This window comes from Mastigoproctus giganteus, chromosome 7, assembly GCF_048544385.1.
Source record: "Mastigoproctus giganteus isolate SK-2022 chromosome 7, ASM4854438v1, whole genome shotgun sequence".
Taxonomy (NCBI): domain Eukaryota; kingdom Metazoa; phylum Arthropoda; class Arachnida; order Uropygi; family Thelyphonidae; genus Mastigoproctus; species Mastigoproctus giganteus.
The window spans coordinates 220,674,059-220,700,650 of NC_143581.1; the positions used below are offsets into that span (position 1 = coordinate 220,674,059).

Here is a 26,592-nt window from a genome sequence, read left to right on the forward strand (position 1 = left end):
TTTAACTTGGCCAGTTAATTGACTCATCTTGTCCTCCAAATGATAAATTTAGAATTTATCATTTGGAATTTTCTGAATGAAATATTCCTGAACAAACAGAGTGCAGTAAGATACTCAGTTTTAGTCAACAAGGTCACTACACCAATACTTCTTCCCATATGGCACACACTATATAAGAAGAAAGTTGAAGAGAATATTTTCTGAACAATTAAATGGCTATTATATATAAATATATATATAAAAATTATTTATCCATTTCTGCACCAAATTCAACCAATTAATCTTTGAAATAGACCAAAACTATCTTTGGAAGCTGATTAAAAATCATTAAGGCATACTTGCTCAAGAAATTTACAATGCATCTATTTGACCACAGAAAACAAAAAATTTTGTCCGACATTATATATCCAACACAACTTAAATGTGAGTGTGAGTGTGAGAGAGAGAGAGAGAGAGAGAGAGAGAGAGAGAGAGAGAGAGAGAGAGAGAGAGAGAGAGAGAGAGAGAACAAGTGCCATGGTTTAGGAATTTGTTTATATAACGATGCTTGTTTCATAAATGAGTTTTTTTAATTAAAAAATTTCTTTGGAAATTTATTATTACATACATAAAAAAGCAGGGTTGAAAAGTTCCAGGATTAAATTTTTATTTAAACAAATATTTATAGATAATTATACATTTTTCATCATTCATATAACCGAAAAAAATCTTTGAGGCCCTTTCTGAAAGTTCCTTAATTGTATTTGTAACAGGTGCCATCATGTTAGCTTCACCAGAAAATTGTCCCTATTTAATGAGTATTTTTTGTTTGGGAGAAAAATAAAATTATACAGCCATGGTCAGATAAATAAGCAGGATATTGTCATACTTTGGAAAGGTATTCAGAAATTACTGCATCACGACAAGCAGGAAAGCAGTCACAAAGTAACTTCCAATTTTTATTTGCCCACAGATCAGATCTATTCCTTCTGAATGAATCTCTGAAGTGCTTAATGATCTCTAAGCATGGTCTTATTAACAATATGACCTCCTGATATAAATGCATAATGAATGAATTATGCCTTTATAGTCAAAAAATAATTCTAGTGTAACCTTTAGATCTATTAATCTGAATTGTTTCCTCCCCAGAAGACATGGGAGAATTCCATTAAGAGGACAGACCTGTCCAGAGATTATAAAAATGACACCATGTTTCATTCCCTGTTACAACTGTTTGTAGAAATACTAGATCTCTATCATAAATTTCAACCAGTTCTTTTAAAAGTTCAATTCTTGTTTACATCTGATTTTGTTAAAAATTTTGGAATAAAGAATTTGCACAAGCTTTTCATGTTTAAAATATCACATATGATGGCCTGGCAACTGGCACATAATATTCCAACTTGAGAGGCTGTCCTCATTGATGACTGGTGCCAAATAATGCATCTAATGTAGGAGATACAGTATGTTCATCATTTGTTGGCATTCATGGGCTCCCACACACTGCATCTCACCATCCTCAAATAATACTGTACCCATCTTTGAAGCGCTTTAACATTCAAATATCATACCTTTTGATAAAACTTTTCACCATATGCTTCAACAATCATTTCTACTCTCTGAGGCTCACTTCTTCAACCAAAGCAAAATTTTATAGTAAATCTTTGTCAAAAAGCAAATATTCTAAAAAAAAACATGTGAAACCAATTAGTGATCGACCGTAAAAATTCTAGACATTATTCTGGTTTATAAAATTTTAAAAAAAGTTTTTTTGTATATGGTGTCAAAAAAAGGCTATCCCTAAAACTTTTTGATCCTATTTCATATAAGGTCAAAGGGTGAAGAAACACAAGAACTGCCAATGTGATAAGCTGATCAATGAACCAAACCTTAAGGATATTTTAACAGCATACACAAAAGATAATAGACAGCTGTCTATTATCTTTTGTGTATTGGCATTCGGAATTCGTGGGCTCCCACACACTGCATCTCATCATCACATCATCCACACTGCTGCAAAAAGAAAGTACAACTAAATGTTCTCAAGTGTATGCAAGAAGTTTTAAGAAGCCACCTAATGTTTATAAAATAAAGATTTTGTATTTGTCAGGTTTTTTTTTTTTTTTTCTTCTGTATTTTGTCAGGTGAGGTTTTTCCCTGACAAGATGAGGCAATAGCAGCTAAATCCAGTTTGTTCCATATGTTCTATTTACATTTATAATTTTAGTAAGGATTTCAGAACATATTCAAAGAGTTATTGCACACTTATATATTTTTAAGTATATAAGTGTGCAATATATAAAGAAAACAAAATAATCTTTGGAAAGTTTCTTAAGCCATTTGGTATTTTACCAAAATACCAAATGGAACTTCATTCATACGAAAATTCATTCCTGTGATCATGACATACGGTCGAAAAGTGTTGTCAGCTTCAGGAAGGAAAATCGTTTTGAATATTTTTGTTAGATTCTTTTTAATATTTTTAATTGCATTAAATTGATTTTTAATTGCGTTAAATTGATTTTAATTATTTTTTATGTAGGTTTTTCGATTTTTTCGTTTTAATTTCTGGAGAGTATCATACGGAAGTGTTCTACGTACTATATTGAGGTAAACTCTTATTATTATTTTACAAAAAAAAAAAAAAAAAAAAGGTGTATTTTTGTTAGCTTCTGGAACGTAAGACTAACCCTCCCCCCTTTTTGTACTTGTTCTTAGTCCCGTATAACACGGTTTCACATTACACAAGATTTTGTAGGAACCAAACTACTCTGTTATACAAGGGTTATCTGTATATAAATAAAATAAAAATCTGTAATAAGCTAAAAACAAACAAATCATTGTTGCTAATAGCCCAGAGTTCAATCAGTGTGCTGACAAAATCAAGCAGTTCATTAAACAAGCCTTTACTTTTACACCACTCATATATTAACTGCTTAAGAATGACCACCTATATGAATTACAGCACAGCATTTTGGGTACCATTGAATGCTTGTACATGTAGACACATATAAACATTACAGCATAGCACTTGGGGTACCACTGAACACTTATACATGTCAACACAGCAAATATGTTAAAGCATAAATGAAATAGCTTAGTCAAAGAAAAATTCCATAAATAGTCGTAAACTATAAACTAAAAGAAAATAACACATAGTAATAGACAGATTTATAACTAGAAAATTATATTCAGAATATAAAAACACATTTCACAAATACAAACTTTGAGCGCTTAAAATCCTTCTGGAGAGTTGTATGCTCAGGCATTTTTTTAATGTCTTCCCAATCCTTTTCTGAAAATAAAAGATATCACAGTTGAATGAGAAGCAGAAGTAAATATTCTATTAAAAAGATAATTTCAATACTTTTAAGTTACATATATTTTGGTATACAAAAGGATGGGATTTAATATATCATGCCACACTGTATAAGATATTCTGCCATAATTATAAAAACAAAAATTAATAAGTAATCAGTCATTTTAAAGCTTTTAAATTCTTCCATACCAAAAAAAAAAATTTAATATCCAGCTCCCTAACTTTCTCACTTCATGGGATGCTGCAATGTGCCATGAATACTTACTTTTTTACATCTTTCATTCATAGGACAGATATAAAAAAAATGAAGGATGTTTATTATACACCATTTTAAAATTCATATATATTTTGTGCTGAAAACCATTCACATGATAATTAGTGTCAGAAGTAAGTTTAGCAAAATAAGTAGTGTATTTCACATGGCAAAAAATAAATTTTAAAGAAAAGTTTCTCTTCATGTAACCAATCTTAAGAAATCAAAGAGAACTAATTTAATGTATTGTTATATTGCTATTTAATATTTTTATCGAATATTAAATTTTAATATTCAATACTAATATTATTTATATTGTTACTAATATTCATATAATGGCAATTATAATGTGAGCATGATTTTAAATTCATGTTCTGAATATAAAAAAACTAATGAATAATTATATTTTTTATTCCCTCCCTCCCATTTCTCACAACTCTTATCTGTATCATAACTTGACTTATACAGAGTCATCACAAAAAGACAACTGTTTTGAATGACTATTCTGTACTACACTTTTATATACTGAGTTTTGTGTCACCAAGCATATAAGAAATAGGAGTTTATTATTCAAGAAAATAAATATTACATAATGTGATCCCCCACAAATGTTGACTGAAGTTTATCAACTGCAGCCAATATTTATTAAGAGGTATATCCTCCACAACAGGAGCGCCTCCGTAGCAAGGAGCAGTAATGCATAGCACACACTTCTTGATTAGATTAGACCGGGGTTCAAGCCCGTAACTACCAAATACGGAGGATGCGGAAGGTCAGGGAATGACCACCGCATATCCCCAAGCCTGGATAAAGGGTGAGGGTTGGCGTCAGGAAGGGCATCCGGCCATAAAAATTGCATGCCAAAACAATAAAAAAAAAACCCTGACCCCATATATAATGGGAAAAAGCAAGGACCAAAAAAAAAAAAAAAAAATACCCTCCACAGCAGCTATCATTTTGAATTATTCCTGTAGATATTGTCCTTTAGGAATTTTGACAGAAAATAATCAAGGATTCAGATCTGGAAAGTATGGTAACCAGTGGTGACCTATAGCGGGCTCACATGGGCACGCAAGAGCCCATTGTTATTATTTTTTTTAAATTTACAAGCCCATTGTTGAGATGATCATTTATTTTACGAATGAAATCCTGAATGCAATTACTGAGTATCCAGAGCTGAAACTACAGTGGTGCGAGTGGGATCCCATCCCCAGTATTTTAATGGTGCAATCAACCAGTTATGTATTTTAAAATTGCTTCATTTTTGATTTAATTAGTCAGACCTCTGTTTAACCAACTTCTTTATAGCGAATTTTTTTTAAAATTCCTTTTGGTAATTACATTTAAAATAGTTTCCATTGAATGAAGAAAATTTTCATATAACGACAGATTACGAGAGAGAACTTTGTACGTATTGTTCTCACTTCCGGCCTTTACGCAATTTAGGTAATTAGAAAGCGTGAATTAAGGCTGAAAGGGATTATGTTTCACAATGTTAGTGGTGTCCATAAAACCTATGCCAAGTTGGTGATTCCCTTCTACAACAGACAGACAGACAGACAGACAGACAGACAGACCAGACCAGACAGACAGACAGACAGACCAGACCAGACAGACAGACAGACAGACCAGACAGACAGACATTCTTTTTTTTTTTTTTGGTTTTTAAGAGCATTAGCAACTAAGGCCATATTGCTCCGTGAATATGCGGTGGTCATTCCCTGACCTTTCCGCATCCTCCGTATTTGGTGGTGATCGGCTCGAACTCCAGTCTAATCAAGAACTCTCTCTCTCTCTCTCTCTCTCTCTCTCTCTCTCAGGGTAACACAGAAATGTTTTTTGGCTGGTGCAGCATAAGCCTCAGGCTTCCTTGCACCATATAGCTAATAATGTTAATGTCGCGCTAGTCAATATGCTTTCTATAGCCAGTCAGAGGATTAAGGCTTATTCCTGACACGGATAATAGCCTCTGGTCAACATGTGTTGTGGTTCCCTTTTACTCCCACAAACAGGCATATATTTTCAGAGAAGTGAGTGATTCACGCCTTCTAGTAAATTTCTTCGTCTATGTTTATATGGTCACAGTAGCTGAATATCCGAGTGATTCCAATATTTTGCACAGTATTCAAAGCACTAGTGAGAGTAGCGACATCAAGGTGGGGATGAGGCAACTAGATTTTATATAAACGTTACGAAGATGAAATGTTTGCAGATTTTGAAACTTTGTCAAGGCTTTCACTGTGTAGAAAATGTTCCAAAATATAATGGCATACAGGCAATAACTAAAAAAAAAAAAAAAGGAACTGTATGCATTATATCACCAATCTCCAAAAAACCAGAGCGAATTAAGGATTATTGCTAAAGAACTTGATGTGGAAACTATAAAGATCGCTCATGTGTTCGGGCCACGATGGGCAGCTTGTAGCTTGCAGACGGCAATTGAGGGTTGGAGGAATTATTCTTTGTGCAACCATTTTGAATCATAAGTTAAATATTCTGGATTATTAAACCAACTTTTCAATCTGAAATTTCTTAATGATTTGCACTAATGATCGACATCCTGCAGGAGCTCTCTTACCTTTCAGAAGCTTACAGAACCACTATGGTAAAAACAGATAAATTAATTATTCGAACTATCAATGCTATCGCTAATTAAAAAAATTCTGAAGGAAATTATGAAGCTAAAATTGACAGCATGTTGAAGTTAAAAGAATTTGAACGAATCAAAATCGAAAGTAAGAACACATTTAAAAAATTACCTCATGACAAGTTATTAAGGGTAAGTTATTAATGCAACAGAGTAATAAAGAAAATAATTATACTATTGACGATGAGGAATTGAAAGAAATTTTAAACTTATGCTAGCCGGAATCGTAGAATATGAAAGAACTTTCATCTCCGTTGCAAGGTGGTGAAAAACAAATAAGAAATTTTTGAGATTTTGTCAAAGACAGTTTATCTTTAAAATCGAGTGAAATTCCCAAATTCACTTTTCAATTAAGAAAGCCAGAAATATCTTTGAAACCATTGTGATTAGCAGTGTTGAAGTTGAGCAGGCTTTCAGCGTAATGAATAATATTATGTGAATGAATGAATAATGTTGACAATTAAACACGTTGCAGAATTATGATGACCATACATCTAAATGGAAAACCATTGCTTCAGTTCGATCTGGATCGTTACGTCAAATCATTCCTCTGTAATCATCGCTCAGCTATTGAGCAAAACAGAAGATCAAAAACAAATATTAATAAAGAAGTAAATTGTATATGGCAATTTTTAGAATAAATTTTTCTTGAATATTTCTGTAATAATTTTTTTTCATGTAATCTGTGATTTTTGTGTACCTATAATAGTTTTGTGACAGTTTTTGTTATTTGTGATATGGGAAATATTTCATGTTATTTTTTCCTGAAAAAAATGAATCCATTATATTTCCCTGATTGTTAAAAAAAAAAGATGAATAAAAAAGTTGCACGTGTGCTGAGCATGGGCAATAGATGACTTATGTGACAAATCCTTTGTGTTTGTTTTAGGTATTTTGACTTGTATATATTGATTATGAAATAAAAGAGCTTTTTTATTCTAAATATTTTATTGATCATTCACAAGTTTTCATAATTTCTGGAAGACAAGATACAATGAATAACTAAAATAAGAGATGTATACAGTCAGTCCTCGTATAGCACGATAGTTACGTTCCTAGAAACCCTCGTGCAATGCAAAATCGTGCAATATAAACAATAGGCCCTATGGGAAAAATGGGGTTAGGTGCCGACCACCCAAGATTGAACACACATTTGTAACAAAAAATTACCAAACACAATAAATAATCGTAATAAAATACTTACATATTTTCTTACAACTATTACGTAATAAAATATTGCTAATGCTTTTACTTCTATCATAAGCAAACTTGTTTTTTGTTTGATTTTCTATCCAAACAGATGACAGGCGTTCCATCTCTTCCAATTCTTTGTGTCTTAATCTAATGGATTTTAATTACACTTTGAGTTGTTCCTGCTATCAAAGTTGTTTTTATTTTCTCTGCATTCTTTCTAATTCTCGGCATTGCCTCATTTAGGTCTGTAGCACGTGCAATATCACATGGTCTTTCATTTCGCTCAAAGCATTTCACAATTTCATATTTTTTCTCTATCGACAGAGGCGGACTGGCCATAAGCCTTACTGGGGAAACCCCGGTGGGCCAGAGGCCGGTGTGATTTTGGCCATAAACCATAGTATGAGACCACTATAAATTTTCCCGGGTAAGAATTTTTGACCCAGTCCGCCTCTGTTTATCGATATTGTTTTTCTTTTTCTCTCTGAATCTGCAGTATCTTCACCAGGACGCTTCCATTTCAAAACCTTTTAAATATTTTACTCATTTTTAGGGAACAAAGCGCAATTACAAAACGAGGAGGCACGTTTGATACACATAAACATAGCTGCGCGCGTGTAGCAACTGAATAAACAACAGCGTAAAGGTGGAGATACACTATTAACACCTCACATTTTACTAAAGCACATATCTAGAGGTTACTACCATAAAACAATAAAAACAATTTCCAGTTGCGTTTCTGCTAGTGGAATCTGTTATAAACTGGTAGTAAACTCGATCTAACTGCATTTGCGATTATACCGATAGCTGGAATTGTGTTGGTTTTTACGTTATGGTGAAATGTGTTTCCCCTTCACTGATATAAAAAACATAAATACATTTTCAGAATCTTCTCTTCGTTCCTATCATGTTGCGTTCGGTTGGGGTGATTCTGCGTTCGACTGCCATTTCTTGTAAATACAAAGGCGAATCGTGCATAAGCGAATTCGGTTCGTGTTATATAAGATATCGTTCCCCTATTTATAAATCGTGTATGATCGAATTTGTGTAGTGTAAACACGTGTTATACGAGGACTGACTGTACTTGCGATTGCAATGTATCTAAATGTCTCTGGAAAACAGCATCGACTAAAGTACCGATCTTGTAGTTGAAATGACGCATGCGGCTGTTAGGGGCACCCAACAATGGAATGTAACAAAAATGAGAGATGAAAAAAAAAAAAAAGAAATTGTTGACAAATACTTGTACATATCATATATGACTTGTTTGTTTGTTTGTTTATTTGGTTTTTAGGAACATTAGCAACTAAGGCCATATTGCTCCAAGGATATGCGGTGGTCATTCCCTGACCTTTCCGCATCCTCCGTATTTGGTAGTCACAGGCTCGAACCCCGGTCTAATCAAGAAGCGTGTGCTACACACTGCTGCTCCTGCACACCTGGCTACGAAGGTGGCCAGTCATATGACAAATACATGTATTGTTGCAATCATACTTACTGCAGTACTAACTTTAGGAAGTATGTTGTGAGTCATACTCTTCAAAAATTCTAAAAAGTTAGAACTCCAGACACTATCATATCCAGGTATCATCGTAAAGAGAAGCATGACAACCAGGTTTATGAGTGTTTTTTTTTTAGCAAAATTATAGACATACACTTATACACATGGTTAAGAGGGGAATAAGCCCCTTCTGTCCACCTCCCTAAATCTGCACCTGACTTGAGATATCATACTGGTCGCGAAAAATGCGTCACACACTAATCACACTACTAGTCACATGCACGCGTGGGAAGCACCTCTGGTGGAAGCCGTGGATGATGTCGCTTCCGTGACCAATCAAATTTAATCAGTAGAAAGTCAGAAAAACTGCAAGCCCATTGTTAAAATATTCACAGCTCACCACTGATGGTAACTAAGACAACCTAATCCCATATCAATTAGAGATGACCCTACTCATTAAAATATTCCTTCAGGAAATGAAATGCATTTGCCATATGTGGCCTTGACCTGTATTGTTGGAAAAATGTTTCTTCCATGTTCAATCCTATATCTTGAAGAGTTAGGCAAAATGTAAGTAGTGTTTTACACTTACTGTTTTATTCAATTAAGCATAGTTCAATGATTTCAGCTGATGAAATTGCACTCACCATGCATTTTTCAGGATGAAAAGGTGTCTCCATAACGATATTGGGGGGGGGGGGAGATTTCTGTTAATATACATTGTGTTAACTGAGTTAACAAGACAGAAGTGCACTTTGCCAGCAAACCATGCGGCAAATAACCCGTGTCATTTTCCAAATACTGACAAAAAGAACATGAAAGGCAAATTGCCTTTCTTTGTAAAGATCAGTCATGGATTGATCAGTCATGACCAGTTGATCATTGATCAGTCTTCTGGTGCATGACTGATCTTTGTAAAGATCAGTCATGCACCAGAAGAAAACAGTTTTCACTCTTCTCAGACAATGTTAAGAACATTGTCTGAGAAGAGTGAAAGAGTGAAGTCTTAGAGTAGATATGTTTTAAATCCTGCTGTTATAATGACTGCTTAACAGATTTCCTTGGGCTACATAGAAAATAATCACTTATTTTTTGTGTAGCCTAATTGCTTCCTGTACACGGGCAATATTTTCAGGCGTCCTCAGTTTTATTTCTGCCAAAAGTTGCTTCTTACTGTCTATCAGAGAGCCAGAATGTTCAAAGTTCTTTACTAACCACAAAATTGTTGATCTTTCTGAATATTTTCTGTAACCAAATTTTACTTTAAACTGAAGCTTTATTGTAACAAAAATTCCTGTTTGGCAAAGTGTTTTCACACAAAAAACATGCTATTCAGTAGTGTACTCCATCTTGTTTAAAGAATTTTTTCCACCGAGATTACCAACAAAACGATTTTGTTGGTAAACAGCATCATTTACCAACAAAAATACTCCCATGTTTTACATGTTTAATGACACCAATGGCATCAAAAATTATAGATATTCAAAACTGTCACAATTTCTTGATGATCCTATATAAGTGACTTTACATAAGCTCAGAATGAAGATCACTTTCACTTGGCACCTTACAAATCATAATTATAATCTTCACTGATATTTATCATATTTGATATACAAGCATTTTTTAAAAAATTTCTCAATAAAATCACTTTATATCAGGCCATATAAAAGGATCTCCAAATCATAAGTAGCATTTGCAAAATCCAAGTGCAATTTGTTTGACCTTAAATGTTAACTTATCACAGCACCTACTGACTAAAGTATGATGCCACCACAACAATAATTTCAAGAAAGAGAAGTAGGCACTTCAAAAACAAAACAGAAAAACTGCACTGACCATCTGTACTGTAAAAACTATAGCTTTTTTTTTTGTGTCTGAAATCATTAAATGCCTATATATCAAATGTACAGTATTCAAATGATATGGAACATTTAGTAATTTAAAAAAACAGACAGCATATTACTTGGACCCAAAACTAATATCATTCACCAATGAGTCCACAGAATGATTTGAGATCTGGAAAGAGCTGGGGACATAGCATTTCCCTAATAACATATCATGACAAGGTATACCTTTTAATATATTAACAGAGAAATGGAGGTGGGGTGGTGTGTGTAGGCATAGGTATACCAATCTTTAGATGGACTTACCAACCCATATACAGTCAGTCCTCGTATAGCACGATAGTTGTGTTCCTAGAAACCCTCATGCAATGCAAAATCATGCAATATAAACAAAAGGCCTGTGGGAAAAATACGGTTAGGTGCCAACCACCCAAGACTGAACACACATTTGTAATCAAAACATTACCAAACACAATAAATAATCGTAATATATCTATCGTAATTAATCGAACTATCATAATAAAATATTGCTAATGCTTTTGCTTCTATCGTAAGCAAACTTGTTTTTTTGTTTGATTTTCTATCCAAACAGATGACAGCCATTCCATCTCTTCCAATTCTTTGTGTCTTGATCTAACGGATTTTAATTACACTTTGAGTTGTTCCTGCTATGAAAGTTGTTTTTATTTTCTCTGCATCCTTTCTAATTCTCGGTGTTGCCTCATTTAGGCCTGTAGCACGTGCACTATCACATGGTCTTTCATTTCGCTCAGTGTTTCACAATGTCATATTTGTTCTCTATCGACAGAGGTGGACTGGCCATAAGCCTTACCGGGGAAACCCCAGTGGGTCGGAGGCCAATGTGATTTTGGCCATAAACCATAGTATGAGGCTACTACAAATTTTCCCGGGTAAGAATTTTTGACCCAGTCCGCCTCTGTTTATCGATATTGCTTTTATTTTTCTCTCTGAATCTGTAGTGTCTTCACCAAGAAAGTTCCTTTTCACACCTTTTAAGTATTTTACTAATTTTTAGTGTGTAAGCAACTGAATAAACAACACCGTAAAGGCAGAGATACACTGTTAACACCTCACATTTTACTAAAGCACATTTCTGGGGGTTACAACCATAAAACAAAAATAATTTCCAGTTGCGTTTCTGCTAGTGGAATCTGTTATAAACTGGTAGTAAATTCGATCTAATGGCATTTGCGATAATACCGATAGCTGGAATTGTGTGAGTTTTTACCTTATTATGGTGAAATGTGTTTCCCCTTCACTGATATAAAAAACATACATTTTAAGAATCTTCTCTTCATTCCTATCATGTTGCATTCAGTTAGGGTGATTCCAAGTTCGACTGCCATTTCTTGTAAACACAAAGGAAAATCACGCATAAGCGAATTCGGTTCGTGTTATATATGATATCATTCCCCTATTTATAAATTGTGTATGATCGAATTCGTGTAGTGTAAACACATGTTATACGAGGACTGACTGTACATGGATTCTGATGCAGTTACTACACAGAAGTATAATAACTGCATCAGAATACTACACAGTTACTACACTTCTGTGTAGTATCTACTCAAAAAAAATTATAATTAATTTTATCAGAAATTTTATCTATACCTGCCACTGTTTTCTGAAAAACACACACAAAACTTGTTTAATCAAGTCAAATCCCATTTTTTTTGCACTGAAAATACATGCTTAATCATATGCTTGCTCTTTCATGCTGGCCAAGCAACACTATTATCTATGTGGCATGACCAGCATGATTTATCAATTTTATTCCCAAAAAACATGCACAGGGGCAGCAGTAACCATTGGGTAACTTATCAACTGTGTGGAATGAAATGAATTGGGGAAAAAGAATTAAAAAGAATTGGGGGTTATTGTGCAGTCAGACATGAAATTCTCTGAGCAACGCAGGCACGTTGCCAGGACAGCTCACAGGGTTTTGTCAATGATATACAGAAACTTTGCTAACAGGGATAAGGAGATAATTATCCCTTTGTATAAGGCCATGGTTAGGCCACATCTGGAGTTTGTATACAGGTCTGGAAGAATCACTTTCACTTCAGAAAGGATGTAGATCTGCCGGAACAGGTGCAAAGAAGGGTAACAAGACTGGTGAAGGGGACAAAAGGGTGCTCTTACCTAGAAAGGCTTCAGTTCTGCAAACTGCAGCGTCTCAAGACTAGGCACCTGCGGAGAGATCTGTCTGAGGTGTTTAAAGCCTTGAATGGAATTGGTAAACTGAATATTAATGCATTCTTCCGCTTGCTGAGACTACCCACATGAGGGGGCATAACTTCCAGTTGGGGAAGGATGACTGCAGAATAAATGTGTGAAAGTTTGCCTTCAGCCAGAAGGTGGTTGATTGTTGGAACAGACAAATTCTGGGAGGGTATAGGTGGGTGAACTGTGTAAGGGTTTTTTTTTTATTATTATTTTTTTTTTTTTTTTTGGCTGGTGCTATATAAGATTGCTTTCTTGCATCATTTGCCACTACTACATAGTTGTGGTGCTCTTGGGAGTTGTATTGCTAGCCTTTTCCAACCTCTGCTATCCCTTCAGAAGTATAAAAATGCTCTGGGGTCAGTAAGCATCACTGCCACCTGGACATTTTCAGAGCTTTATCAACAACATCAATCATCACTCAGAATCCAATACTGCAGTTAGGTGGAACCATAACCCCTGTACACCAGCAATTCTCCCTTCATCCATGTCTTTATTCTTGACCAGTATAATGCCTTCTGTAATTTATGTAGGTATATTCATCATCATCACTTTACTCTGTCAATACAATCATCATTAACCAATGAATATCATTAATGAAACTTAACTAATTTTATATTTACCGATCTATGGTATTCTACCGTGTGACTGCAGCTTAAGTTTCAGAAACCAATGTGTGTGTTGTTGTTGTTATTTGGTTTTTAGAAATATTAGCAACTAAGGCCATATTGCTCCGGGGATATGCGGTGGTCATTCCCTGAGCTTTCCGCATCCTTCGTATTTGGTGGTCATGGGCTCGAACCCCGGTCTAATCAAGAAGCGTGTGCTACGCACTGCTGCTTCTGCCCACCTGGCTACGGAGGCACCTAAATGTGTGTGTTTTTATTTAGCTTTATTTAGCCTTCATGGACCAAGTATCATACAAGCAAGTATGTACACCGATGAGCCAAAACATTATGGCCATCTACCTAATATGTTGGTCCTCCACATGCAGCCAAAACAGCTCGTGCCCAGTGAGGCATGGATGCTACAAGATTTCTAAATGTGTCTTGTGGTATCTGGTACCAACACGTAACCAGCAGATCCCTCAACTCCTGTAAGGTCCATGATTGAGATGCCGCAGATCGGAGTTGCAGTTCCAACACAAACCACAGATGCTCGATGGGATTTATGTCTGAGGAATTTGGAAGCCAGGGCAATACCTGGAATTCATCATGTTCCGCAAACCAGTCTCAAACAATCCGGGGGGCGTGGCATGGCGCATTATTCTGCTGAAAGACAGCACTGCCAGAGGGAAAGACCATTGCCATGAAAGGGTGTACCTGGTCAGCAATGATGCTTAGGTAGGTGGTAGATGTCAGAGTTCCTGGCACATGGATGATTGGCCCAAGGTATCCCAGCAGAACATCGCCCAAAGCATGACACCGCCACCACTAGCTTGTTTTCTTCCCATGATGCATCCGGGCACCATCACTTTCCCAGGTAAACGACACACATGTACCTGGCCATCCACATAGTGCAACAGGAAACATGATTCATCAGACCAGATAACCTTCTTCCGATCACTCAAGGTCCAGTTTCAATGCTCGCGTGTACACTGTAGGCGCTGTTGCCAGTGAACAGTGTGGTTAGCATAGGAACTGCGAATAGCCTGCGGCTGCACAGACCCATTTCAGCAGGGTTCGATGTACTGTGTGTTGTGACACATTACTCCGGTCACCAGCATTCCAATTACTGGCGAGTTGTGCTACAGTCGGCCTTCTGTTGCCACGTACGATCCAGGAGAGCCTTCGCACCTCGAGCATCAATGAGCCGTGGTCGTCCAACACCTTGTCGGCAGTTCGTGGGTTTCCCTCCTCGGACCACTTTTGGCAGGTACTAACCAGGACTGACCATGAGCACCCCACCAGCCACGCCATTTCGGATATGCTCTGACCCAGTCGTCTGGCCATTACAATTTCGCCTTTGTCAAACTTGCTTAAGTCCGCTGCCTTTCCCATCTGAAGAACAAGAGTAACACTGATTAACGGAACACAGTATCAGGTGTTTTTTATACCGTGTCCCGACCCGCACACGTGCTGTAGTTCACCTGCAGTTGCTCCGATTTGCACAACGACTCGCTGGTCATAATGTTTTGGCTCTTGGTGTAATTTAATACTAAAATTGTCCAATAATCACAAAGTCTTACAGAATGTATGTAATAAAATCCTTAAACATAATATTAATATGTAATTATAAATCAAAATAAATCATAAATTTAACGTGATTTGGGTTTGTTGGGTTTGTTTTGGCTCATCGGTGTATATCACACTTCATGCGAGCAAGTATCAGATCGTGCAAAAATAACAAGCAGAAGGTAATTTTATAACTGCATACCATATGTCTGACACAATCAATTTGAATCCTATTTATTGCCTTGAAAATTCAAGCTTAATCATATATAAAACAAAGCTATCTTATACATTATAAGACAACTTAATTCTTTCAGTCATTTTTCACACCTCAAATAGTGGCATATTACAGTAAAATATTTATAAAGAATCATTCTGCTTCTTTTTTTTTTTATTTTAGCTCTTCTTTTAAAAGTTCATATTGTGGTTTTTATTACTGCATAATGGACTGTAAAGAAAGCAGTAAAGGTATGCAGCATTCCCTTCAATAGAAGGTCACATAACCAAAAACCTCAGGTAATAGTGAAAATGTGACATCACTCTTAATGATGCTATATATGTGAGCAGCGTTAATTATGCAGCCAAGCCAATCCATTCCTTGCTGCCTGTTTAGTACTATACAGCAAATTGATTTCTCTGTAAACAATAACTAAATGAAAGCATGTTTGCTATAAGAAATCGAAAATTCTGAAAGTTTATTTTTTGAGAACTCAAAAAGAAAACCTTCAAAAATAAATTTTGAGAACTCATTTCAAAACCTTGCTTGCCAACAGATATATTTCCTCGAACTTCTGTCAGTAGATACAATACCCATCATTTAAGAGTAACAAAAGTTTAAAGAATTCAGCACAACCTCAAAATAAAAATACCCAATTTCTCACTTCACACAACACTGAACCTAAAATTCAATTCAGTAATGCACATTTCCAATTATCCATAAAATATGAATTCATTCATTTTGATGAATAACTTTAAAAGAAAAGGTAGTTTTTTGTATACAATAAAAGAAGATTTTAATTTAAGACCAATTTCAAATTTTTAAGCTGATAACTTCTATTTGGTAAATTCACTAAATAAATGAGTAAGACTTATTAAATCAACCACAGGGAAATTACCCCTTGTGGAAAGCCCATAACGTTAAATATTCGGTCTAACTGATCATGATGATAGGGATTACTCGTCTTTATATCTTCTTGACGACAATGGAAGATTGGTTCGGATGTGAGTAGTTCTGCAAATATACAACCTATGGCCCATATATCTGCAATAAAAAAGGACAATTTACTAATTCAAATTTACAAAACATATTCATAATCGTGTCATTTGATTATGAATATGTTTTCATAATCAAATGAAAATTTCTCTGATGCCATTTCATAATCAAATGGCATCAGAGAAATGCAAAATGAGATGATCTGTATGATTTCTCTTCCTTTTTCCCCTTGGATTACCGTTATAAATTTTCTAAATGATACAAATATTTGCTCAGACCATGTTAGTGAAATTATTCAATGTAGAAATCTAACCTTTTATTCCTTTCTACCATAAACTCTCTTCCTTCTAAATCTGTTTTCTCGATAAATGTGAAAAGACTGTTCAAGATAGGAAAATAGTATATATGCAACTAGCTTGTATCAAATTTCCACCTTCATTTTCTGCCTAAAGTAAAGTGCACAACAGTTGTTGTGAACTTTATTTTAGGCTTTACTTCAGTTGTTGTGAACAAATTATTAACAAATCCAAACTTGATTTTAAAATGACTAAAAATAGAACACTTGCTTCTTATCCAAATAGCAGTCAGGTCTCCTGCCAATGCTATTGGTTACAACTTCCATCCAACCTGACACATTCTTCTGTTACATCCAGATGATTCCAATACATCCCTACTTCAAAATAAATTTATTAACATTTTGAATGAATGAACTTGGATGAATGACCTTGATAAATCTTCTCCTCCTACTATACTGAACACAAGATTCAATATCTCCTTTGGTCTTCTGACAGAGACATTAGGAGAATCCTAAACAATCTTGGCAATAAATTTCCAAGCCCTGATAGCTTTTCTCCACTTGTTTTTAAAACCTGTACTTCAAGCTCCTGTTCATCTTCAGAGAAACTCAGTCAATTAGGTTTATTTATACAGGTCAACCATCACTAATCCGGCAGCGTTGGGACCTGTAGGGTGCCGGATTTGTGCCATCTTTTTATATTCTCGTATTCCATTGTTTTTCCTCTGTATGAAAATCAGATCGTGACTAAGCAATGCCTTAAAAGGATGATAAATCTCTCCCTTCAAGTTATCATAGAACTGCACTTACCTCAACTCTTTCCCAAGTAATGGAGAAATCCATCAACCAACAACTTTTAGCTATCTTGAAACATTGCAATGGATTAACAATCTTCAATGTACATCCCATCAGCAATAATCCAGTGGTGATATTTTTATTTATATTACTCATCTTCAGAGAAACTCAGTCAATTAGGTTTATTTATACAGGTCGACCATCACTAATCTGGCAGCGTTGGGACCTGTGGGGTGCCGGATTAGTGAATTTGCCGGATCACCGGTGGTTATTTTAGCACATGCATTTTACCCAACAGCTAACCACCTCCTTCTACCTTTAACACGTTGACTGCTAAGCTAGTTTATGAAAAAAATTCCCTAGGGACCAAAAAATATTTAGGAAATAATTTGATTAGTAATTCTGAAATAAATATTGTAATGTCAGTGTTGTCGTTTTTTCGCTTAAAATAAAAAAATAATAAAAAAAGTCTTTTTTTATGTTGGATATATGTGGCCAATGTGGCCACATATGTCAGTTTATTTCTTGAGAATCCGTGTCAGCCACATACGTAACGCTATTACGGCATATATATGAAGGTCGTTTGTGATTAGTTTATTGCACACGCGACAAGTGCTGCAATAAAACTAATTATTAGCATTAGTAGAGGCATATGATGCAAGAAAGCAAGCTTATACAGCATCAGCCAGAAAAAAAAAAAAAAAAAAAAAAAATTTCACTTCACCCCTCCGTTCGTTCGAAATACCTGTCCAGCTGAGCCTTAAATTTATTTAGGCTATCGACTTCCACAACAAGGGATGGAAGTCTGTTCCACCAACCAACTACCCACTGGCTAAAGGCAAATTTCCACACATCAATCCTACATCTGTCTTTCCTCAATTTGAATTTATGCCCTCTCAGGTGATTATTCTGAGCAAGAGGAAGAATCCCATCAGCATTGAACATGATCAAACCATTCAAGGCTTTATACACCTCTATCAGATCACCTCACCGGTGCCTAGTCTCCAGACACTGTAATTTGCAAAACTTAAGCCTTTCTTCGTAAGAGCAACCCTTTGTTCCATTCACTAATCTTGTTGCCCTTCTCTGTACACGTTCCAGCAGCTCTATATCCTTCTTGAAATGAGGCCTCCAGACCTGTATACAGTACTCAAGGTGTGGACTGACCATTGCCTTATACAAGGGAATAATCACCTCCTTATCCCTGCTAGAAAAATTCCTATCTATCATTGATAAGACACCATGAGCTACTCTTGCAGCCTGTCTGCACTGCTCAGAGAACTTCATATCTGCCTGCACAATTACCCCCAGGTCCTTTTCATTCTCTACCACTGTCAGTGTAGTACCACAGAGTTGGTACGCTGCTCTGGGGTTGCTGTTTCCCATATGTACTTTACATTTGTCAATGTTAAACTTCATTTGCCACCTCTCAGCCCATCTGCTCAACCTTTCCAGGTCCTGTTGCAGCAACATAGCGTCAGTAGTGTCCTTAACAACCCTGCCAACCTTTGTATCATCTGCAAACTTGGACATTAAGCTTGATATACCATCATCAATATTATTTATAAATACAGAAAACAATAATGGACCCAACACTGAACCCTGAGGGACTCCACTAATAACATTAGTCCACGATGAGCAGTGTCCATTGATTACCACTCTCTGCCTTCTCCCCCTCAACCACCCCTTTATCCATAGCAGCAATTTGCCTCCAATGCCACACTGCTCCAATCTGTGCAGCAGTCTTCCATGTGCAACAGTATCAAAAGCCTTTCTAAGATCCAAGTATATAATATCAAAGTTATTCCCTGCATCCAGTTCTTTTGTGACTGCATCATAGTATCCAATCAAATTGGTCAGGCAAGACTTCCCCTTAACAAAACCATGCTGTGTCCGAGATATAACTGAAGTCTTGTCTAGATGATCCTGCAGTGCTTCTTTAACCAGTGCCTCCATTAATTTTCCTGGAACACAAGTTAAACTCACAAGTCTATAATTACTTGTGTCAGCCTTTGATCCTCCTTTGTGAATTGGGGTCGCATTTGCACATCTCCACTCTATGGGTACCTCCCCCGAGTCCAAGGAAGCTTTCATAATTATGGCTAAGGGCCCGCTTATTTCCTTTGCTGCCTCCTTTAATATAACTGGATAGATCCCATCCACCCCAGGTGCCTTTCTTGTGTTTATTTTCAACAATTTCTCCTCCACTTTACTCTCAGTTATTACAAGATTATCTAGCTTACTGCCAGAGTTGAATACACCTCTGGCATTCCCCTCCCTGAATAACTCCTCATGTGTGAATGTCAATGCAAAATATTCATTTAGTTTGTTAGCTACCTGAGCAGGATCATCAACAGTTGAACCATCGATATCAAGTGGACCAATCTGATTCATCCCCTTCCTTCTACAGTTTACATAAGTAAAGAACTCTTTGCTGTTTTTCTTTGCATCCTTTGCCAAAGATTTCTCATAATCTGCCTTCGCCTGCCTAACCTCCTTTGTAACTTGGTTACAGATTAACTTATATCTATCATAGGTTTCTGTGTCACGTGTTAATTTATATGTATCCCATGCATTTTTTTCCTCTGTCATATGTCTCATTAGTTCATCTAACATCCATTTAGGCCTAAACCTTGAATAATATTTCTTATTATTCTTATCTTATCTTGGAAGCCTAGTAGCTTCCAAGATAAGTTCTTTGAATGCTTCCCATTTTGAATTTGCTGTTGGTCCCACTGTATAGAATTTAAATACTGTCTCAGACCATCGTAGTCGCCTTTACGAAAGCAATAACCCTTCCCTTTACCCCTGATAGTAGTTACCTCTCTGAGTAAATCCCACTTCAGCACACTGTGATCACTGCCACCTAGTGGTTCCTCTATCTGCAGATTCTTAATGCATGAAGAATCACTACTGATAATCAAATCAAGAGTATTACTCCCTCTAGTTGCCTCCCGAACTTCTGATATTTTAACATAAGCATTTAACATGCTTAAGTTAAAAACTCTCAAACATCGCAATAAGTTTGTCAGTATTGTTAGAGATTTTGTGAAAACAAGTTTGTTACCATGCTGTATTATACATCATATTGTGTTGTGTTTTTCCGCAAGTTTGTACAAGTGTTGTAAAGAAAAAAAAAATCTAAAAAGTTATGGCTAAAAGAAAATTATTATTATTATTACTATTAATAATAATTTTTTTACCAAGATAAGAGGAACTGAGAGAAATTTCTGGAATTTACAATTAAGCAGAGTTAAACTTCTCACAGACACCGCTGTCGAGTTTTTTCAGAAATTCAACTTTATCTGTTATGGACAATGTACGGTGTTTGTGCTTTACACCATGAGAGGCACTTCCTTTATGCATTGGAACCATGGCTGGGGATAAATGTGAGCAGGTTATAGTAATAAATGCAGAAAAACAAGTGGGAATGGCTTGCCAGTGTTTACGAGTTCACACCAACAGCTGATGCTGCAACCAACGCCACCAAAACAGTAGTGGCAGGTCGGTGCACCAACCTGAGAAATTTGAAATTACGTTCACGGAAATTATGTCCGAATTAGCAGTGGAATCAGATTACCGGTGGCCGGATTAGCGATGGTCGACCCGTATTATTCATCTTCAGAGAAACTCAGTCAACTAGGTTTGGCATAAAGGTCTTCTAAACAAGCTTCCATCTTATGGTCTGCTTTCTAATAATGATTTACAAAATTAAAAACTATTTTACCATGTAATATAATTGCTGCAAACTGCAACAAGTAATGCTACATACACTATGACAGAACTATAAAAAAAGGCTTTGTCAGTTCAACACAACAATGCTCCATGACAATACAGCAAGAGTTTGTGAACAGTAACATTGAAAAGCTGAACTGGCTGACTCAGAATTGAGATATCAACCACACTGAACAATTGTGTGTGAATTTGAATGCTGGATTAGGTCATGGCCAAAATATCCTAAATTTATTTGATATTTCTGGGACACACAACACAAACACAATTACATTAAGTTAAGGACAGTATGCTTCTTGATATACAAGATAATGCAAACAGACTGCTAAGGAAAAAACTTTCATATGTTGGAACAATACAAATAATATATAGATTCAGACAATTACAGGAGGATCGAGACTATATTTAACTTTTTCAGCAACACTTAATCTTTTTGTGTCAATTACTTACCAATAGCCTTAGTATAATGCCTGGCTCCCAACAGCAGTTCTGGTGCCCTGTACCAAAATGTTACTACTACAGGATCCAAATCTGCTAAAGGCTTTAATGGAGAATTGAAGAGACGAGCAAATCCCATATCAGCTATTTGAAAAAAAGTGAAAGGAAAGGTTTTTTCCTTTAATCATAAATTATATTTTTTAAAAAGGTAATGCATTTTACAGTTCTATTTGTTATTTTGCTGTCCTATTTGAAAAACAAATTACTGCAGATTTTGGAATTTACATTAACCGTAGATAGATGATTCTAAAATGTTAATCTTTTCATTATCAATTCTTCTCATAAAAGAGAATAAAGTTCATAAAATCAGTAGTTTGATTTGATTTGATTTGATTTTGTGTTTAATGGCACATTGGCAGATTAGGACAATGTGCCAAGTCAAAATGAAAACAGTACTAAATACGGGTTCTAGCCTATAAAGAGGCTACCACATCAAGATGTTAAATACGAGGTGCAAATGTATATAAAAATCACTATGGTAAAAGTAACAGAATACAAAAGTAATATATAGAAAAATTTAAATCTGTGTATATAAATTAATCAAGTGTAAAAAGTTAAAAACATCAAACATATCAATTATCCAGGGTAGAGGCCGATTTGGCAGCAGCATCAGCTAATTCATTTCCCTTAATCCCAATGTGGCTTGGGATCCAGCAGAAGCAGATGTCAAATTCTGACTCAAAGAGAAAAAAGCATCTGCTGAATCCAGAACAGGACTGAATGAGGGTTATACCTCACCATTAATAAAGCCTGTAACATGCTTGACAAATCAGTATATATCATATACCTTTGGTAATTTCCATCTTTAATGTGATCAAGGGCTAATTCTATTGCATATAACTCTGCAGTACATATGCTGATTTTTTGTGGAATCATGTTTGATACTGTTGTGTTTGGCAGGAAACAGCTGATCCTACATACAATTCTGACTTCGAGCCATTTGTGTATAATGGCAGGAAGTCAGAATACTGTGCTCAATGTGATGCAAAGAGTTGCTGGTAGACAACTGGTGGAGTGGCAGCCTTCTCTCAGACCTTGAGGGAGAACTTGGCCCGATATCCACCATCATGTTTAGTTCACTTGGCCCTTGAATTCAAACACCAAAAAGGTCAGTTGGCAGTCAGATGAGTGACATACAGATTTTCTCATCATGACTCAAAAACTGATGACCATGTGCGGTTGTTGGGCAAGGATTTCAATTTAAAAGCATACTGTAAGGACAACTGTCTACATTGAAGGAATAGCAATGGTTTGTTTGCTTCGACGTAAAGGCTTTGGACAGGAGACATTTGAAATGCTCCAGATGGAATGGTGATGTACTGGACCTAACCACCGAAGTACACTATCTCTGGCAGAAGCATAAACCTGATAACCATAATTAAGTTCGAAAGAAAGACATGAGCTCGGTAGAGCGATCTGAATCCGATGAAAGGGCACGACAGATGTTAAGTCCTTTCGTGCATTGGTGCTTAGCTGATGAATATGTTCTAAATATGTCAGCTTCTTGTCAAAAATTACTCCTAGGAATTTTAACTTCTGCTGCAACTGGATGCTGTTTTGTCCAAGCCTTAATTCTGGATCAGGATGAAGATTTATGTTTGCAACAAAGGTGTACACAACTTGTCTTTTGCAATGAAAATCTAAACTCATTAGCCAAAGAGCAAGATGTAAGGTGATCAATGGCATTCTGAAATTGCCTTTCAATGACCCTCATATTGCATAAATGACAGAATATAGTAAAATCATCTAAGTAGAGGGCATTGTTTACCATTGGTGGAAGTTGTTCTGTGATAGCATTTATCTTGATGGTAAAAAGAGTAACACTTAGAACGGATCCTTGTAGTGCTCACTCCTCTTAGCAAAATAAGAGAGAGAGAGAGAGAGAGAGAGAGAGAGAGAGAGAGAGAGAGAGAGAGAGAGAGAGAGAGAGGTTCCTACATGAACTAGAAATCAGCAATTACAAAGAAAGTTTTTAATCAAAAAAAAAGGGAAGGTTACCTCTAAGACCAAAGTTGTGGAGGTCTTGCAATAGGCTGAACTGCCAGGCTGTGAGTATACTTTTTCAATATAAAGGAAAACTGCTACCAGATTCTCGGGTTTTATAAAAGCATCACAAATATATGTTTCCAGCCTGATTAAATGATCCAAAGTGGTTCTGTTTCTTCGGAAGCTGCTCCAAGTGGAACCTCAAGGAGGTCCCACTTGGAGATGACACCCCTTGATGAATTTAATGTTCTATGCAGTGTCACCGTGTTCTGAACAGCAGACCGTTTGATTCCAAATAATGTGAGGCAAGCATTAACAATTCTTTACAGGGTCTTGCACGAACAGCTTGTTAGATGATGGAATGATAGGTACTTGGATTTCTAGGATCCTTTCCTGCTTTTTTTTTCTCCATATTATTTTGTCAAGTTAGAGGTGGCGCAGTAAGTAATATCGACATGGGAGTTGCAACTGATTGGGTATTTTATACTGTCTTTTGAGTTTTCAATAAGTAGCATGCAATGGGAGCAAAAGATTCTTTTGGTGGAACTGTCATATCAATTTGGATTCCAGCAGATTACTTCACTGCAGCCTTCTGAGCATATGGTTTTTTTTTTTTTTTTTTTTTTTTTTTTTTGTAGTTGTTGGCGTATAGGCTTCTGTGGCCATAATGCACCTCCCAAGGTTTTTGCAGTACATTGATCCAAGCCCGAGGCGGGAATCGAACCCACGACCTTTGGGTTGCCAGGCAGGCACTTTATCCACCCGGTTAGCCCGGTCGGCCTGAGCATATGTGGGCTTATTGCTATTTATTGGCATTACCAGTTTTCTCGCTCTGCTTTGCGTTCTTGTATTTCCTTTTCATGTTTTCGCTGCTGGCATGCCTTTGAGTATGCATGGTGCTCACCTTTGCAGTAGAAACAATTAGGTTTGGTGGCTGTAAAGGCTTTGCTTTTGTGGTCTTTTGCACCACAAGCACAGGCAGTACAAGTACTGAACAGCATGAGTTATTCCATAACTTGAGTAAAATAACCATTACAGGCAGGCCATCTGCAAATGCCTATATTTCTAGCATTTGAAGCATCACAGTGAGTTTAGGATGTATGGCCTCACGTTGCAATTTATGTACCGGGCTTTTATCAAGTTCAGAGATGTTGGGGAATTAAATGCAAGGATAATGTTTCTGGTTGGTACTAACTTCCCATCCCTACGTGCAGAAATTCTTTCAACAGCTATCACTCCCTTTGGCTTTAGTTCAGAGCAGATTTTTCCTCCTCAGTAACCTCAAGGAGGTCCCACTTGGAGATGACACCGCTTGATGAATTTAATGTTCTATGCAGTGTCACAGTAATTGGTATTCCTCTGACTGATGTTGTTCAGAGTGCTGCCTGTCATTTTTGGTTTCAATTAAGAGATCCCTAGAACCTCTGAAATGAAAGAGATTTAATCTCTTTCAATTAAGAGAAAGAAATTTAATCTCTTTCAATCTCTTCATAAAGCCTCTTAATTGATTTCGGGGAACCTGATAACCCCCTCTAAACTCTTCTAGATGAAAAAGGGTATAGCATTTTCCCAATAGGTTTCTCAATGTTAGAGTGCATAATTGAGAATCTTGATAATGGACCTGAGGGTCTCTTTGATGCACTGACATTGTCTTGATCTTTGTTTTTATTTTCAGATAGGGACCTTGTTGGGACCCCAAGAAATAACTTTACTAGGATTTATAGTATTTTAGTTGTGATTCAGAGCCCTGTCTGTCTTTTCTGTACATGTTGTTCTCACCATATTTGAATTCCAGATTCCATATGAGTGGCACTAGGTATCTGATATATCTAGAATTTTTACATTTGAATACTTAACTTATATTTGAAATTCATCAAATCTATTTGCTATACTCCTAGCATTAGTATACAATGCATGTATATTGCATTGTATACTAATGTAAACATTGTAAAAAATTAGTAATCCTAATATTTTCCCATATATTTGCTTGTAAAATGGAGACAAGCCCCAGCAGGCCTTGAAATCCCACAATCCTTGTGGGATTTCAAGGCCTGCTTGTGGCTACTGTACACTCCATCTAGTGATAATTCATAACACAACAAATGCCAGAAAAATTTATACTGAAATACTTAAGAATACAATTATAAAAATCTAATGAAATGACCAAAAGAATACATCAATATACTACAGCAGGACATCGGTTATCCAGAAGTCAGTTATCTGGAATGTCAGTTGTCTGGAATAATTTGAAAGGCTGATTTTCTTCTTTTTATTAATGGTAGTATTTGAGATAAATGTTTATTATGCTACGAGAGTATTTCTGTCTGTTTTTTTTGTGTCGTATATATCTGGTGAAGTGTTGGATTAGGACTAATGGGTTTTCTCGGAAACCATGAGTGATAGAGTTTAGTCATTTGCTTCCGTGAACCCAGTTTTCCATGACATATTTTGTTCTCTTCATATCATATTACGTTTAGTTTAAGTTCCAGATTCGGTAAGAATAATATCGGCCCGAAACTGTGCGATTTATTATTTTTCTCGGTAAAATGTCAACGAAAAGAACGGCGGCAGAAAACCAGGAAGAATGTAATATAATCAAATTGATATTATTAAGGAACTTGAGAGGTTTAGCAGAAAAAAAAAAAAAAAATGTCACAACAAACGAAACAAAAAATGATCAAACATTAATTTTAAAAAATTACTTTAAATTTATTCCACATAAAATTTGCAGTAAAATACCTATCCGAATATATATACATATGTGAGTGTGCAAATTTTTATGTATAAGTTATTATCATTATTTTTAATTAAATAAATTCGGTTTTTTTTCATGCTATTTAAAGTATTTTTCTTTTACCTTAATACATTATTTATTTAATTTTAACTTGTATTTGATTATCCAGAAAATTTTACTATCTGGA

The 26,592-nt window shown here is 35.9% G+C and overlaps 1 protein-coding gene across 1 annotated transcript in view; it reads right to left on the reverse strand.

Annotated features, from left to right (window-relative positions):
* The window catches only part of LOC150083706 (uncharacterized), a 189,029-nt gene that overhangs the window by 27,673 nt on the left and 134,764 nt on the right, over window positions 1–26,592 (reverse strand). The window contains exons 14-16 of the mRNA XM_090378576.1: window positions 21,638–21,769; window positions 16,275–16,413; window positions 3,205–3,279 (exon numbers count right to left, since the gene is read on the reverse strand). Coding sequence (XP_090234702.1) covers window positions 3,205–3,279; window positions 16,275–16,413; window positions 21,638–21,769 — 346 coding nt within the window. The remainder of the gene's footprint in view (window positions 1–3,204; window positions 3,280–16,274; window positions 16,414–21,637; window positions 21,770–26,592) is intronic.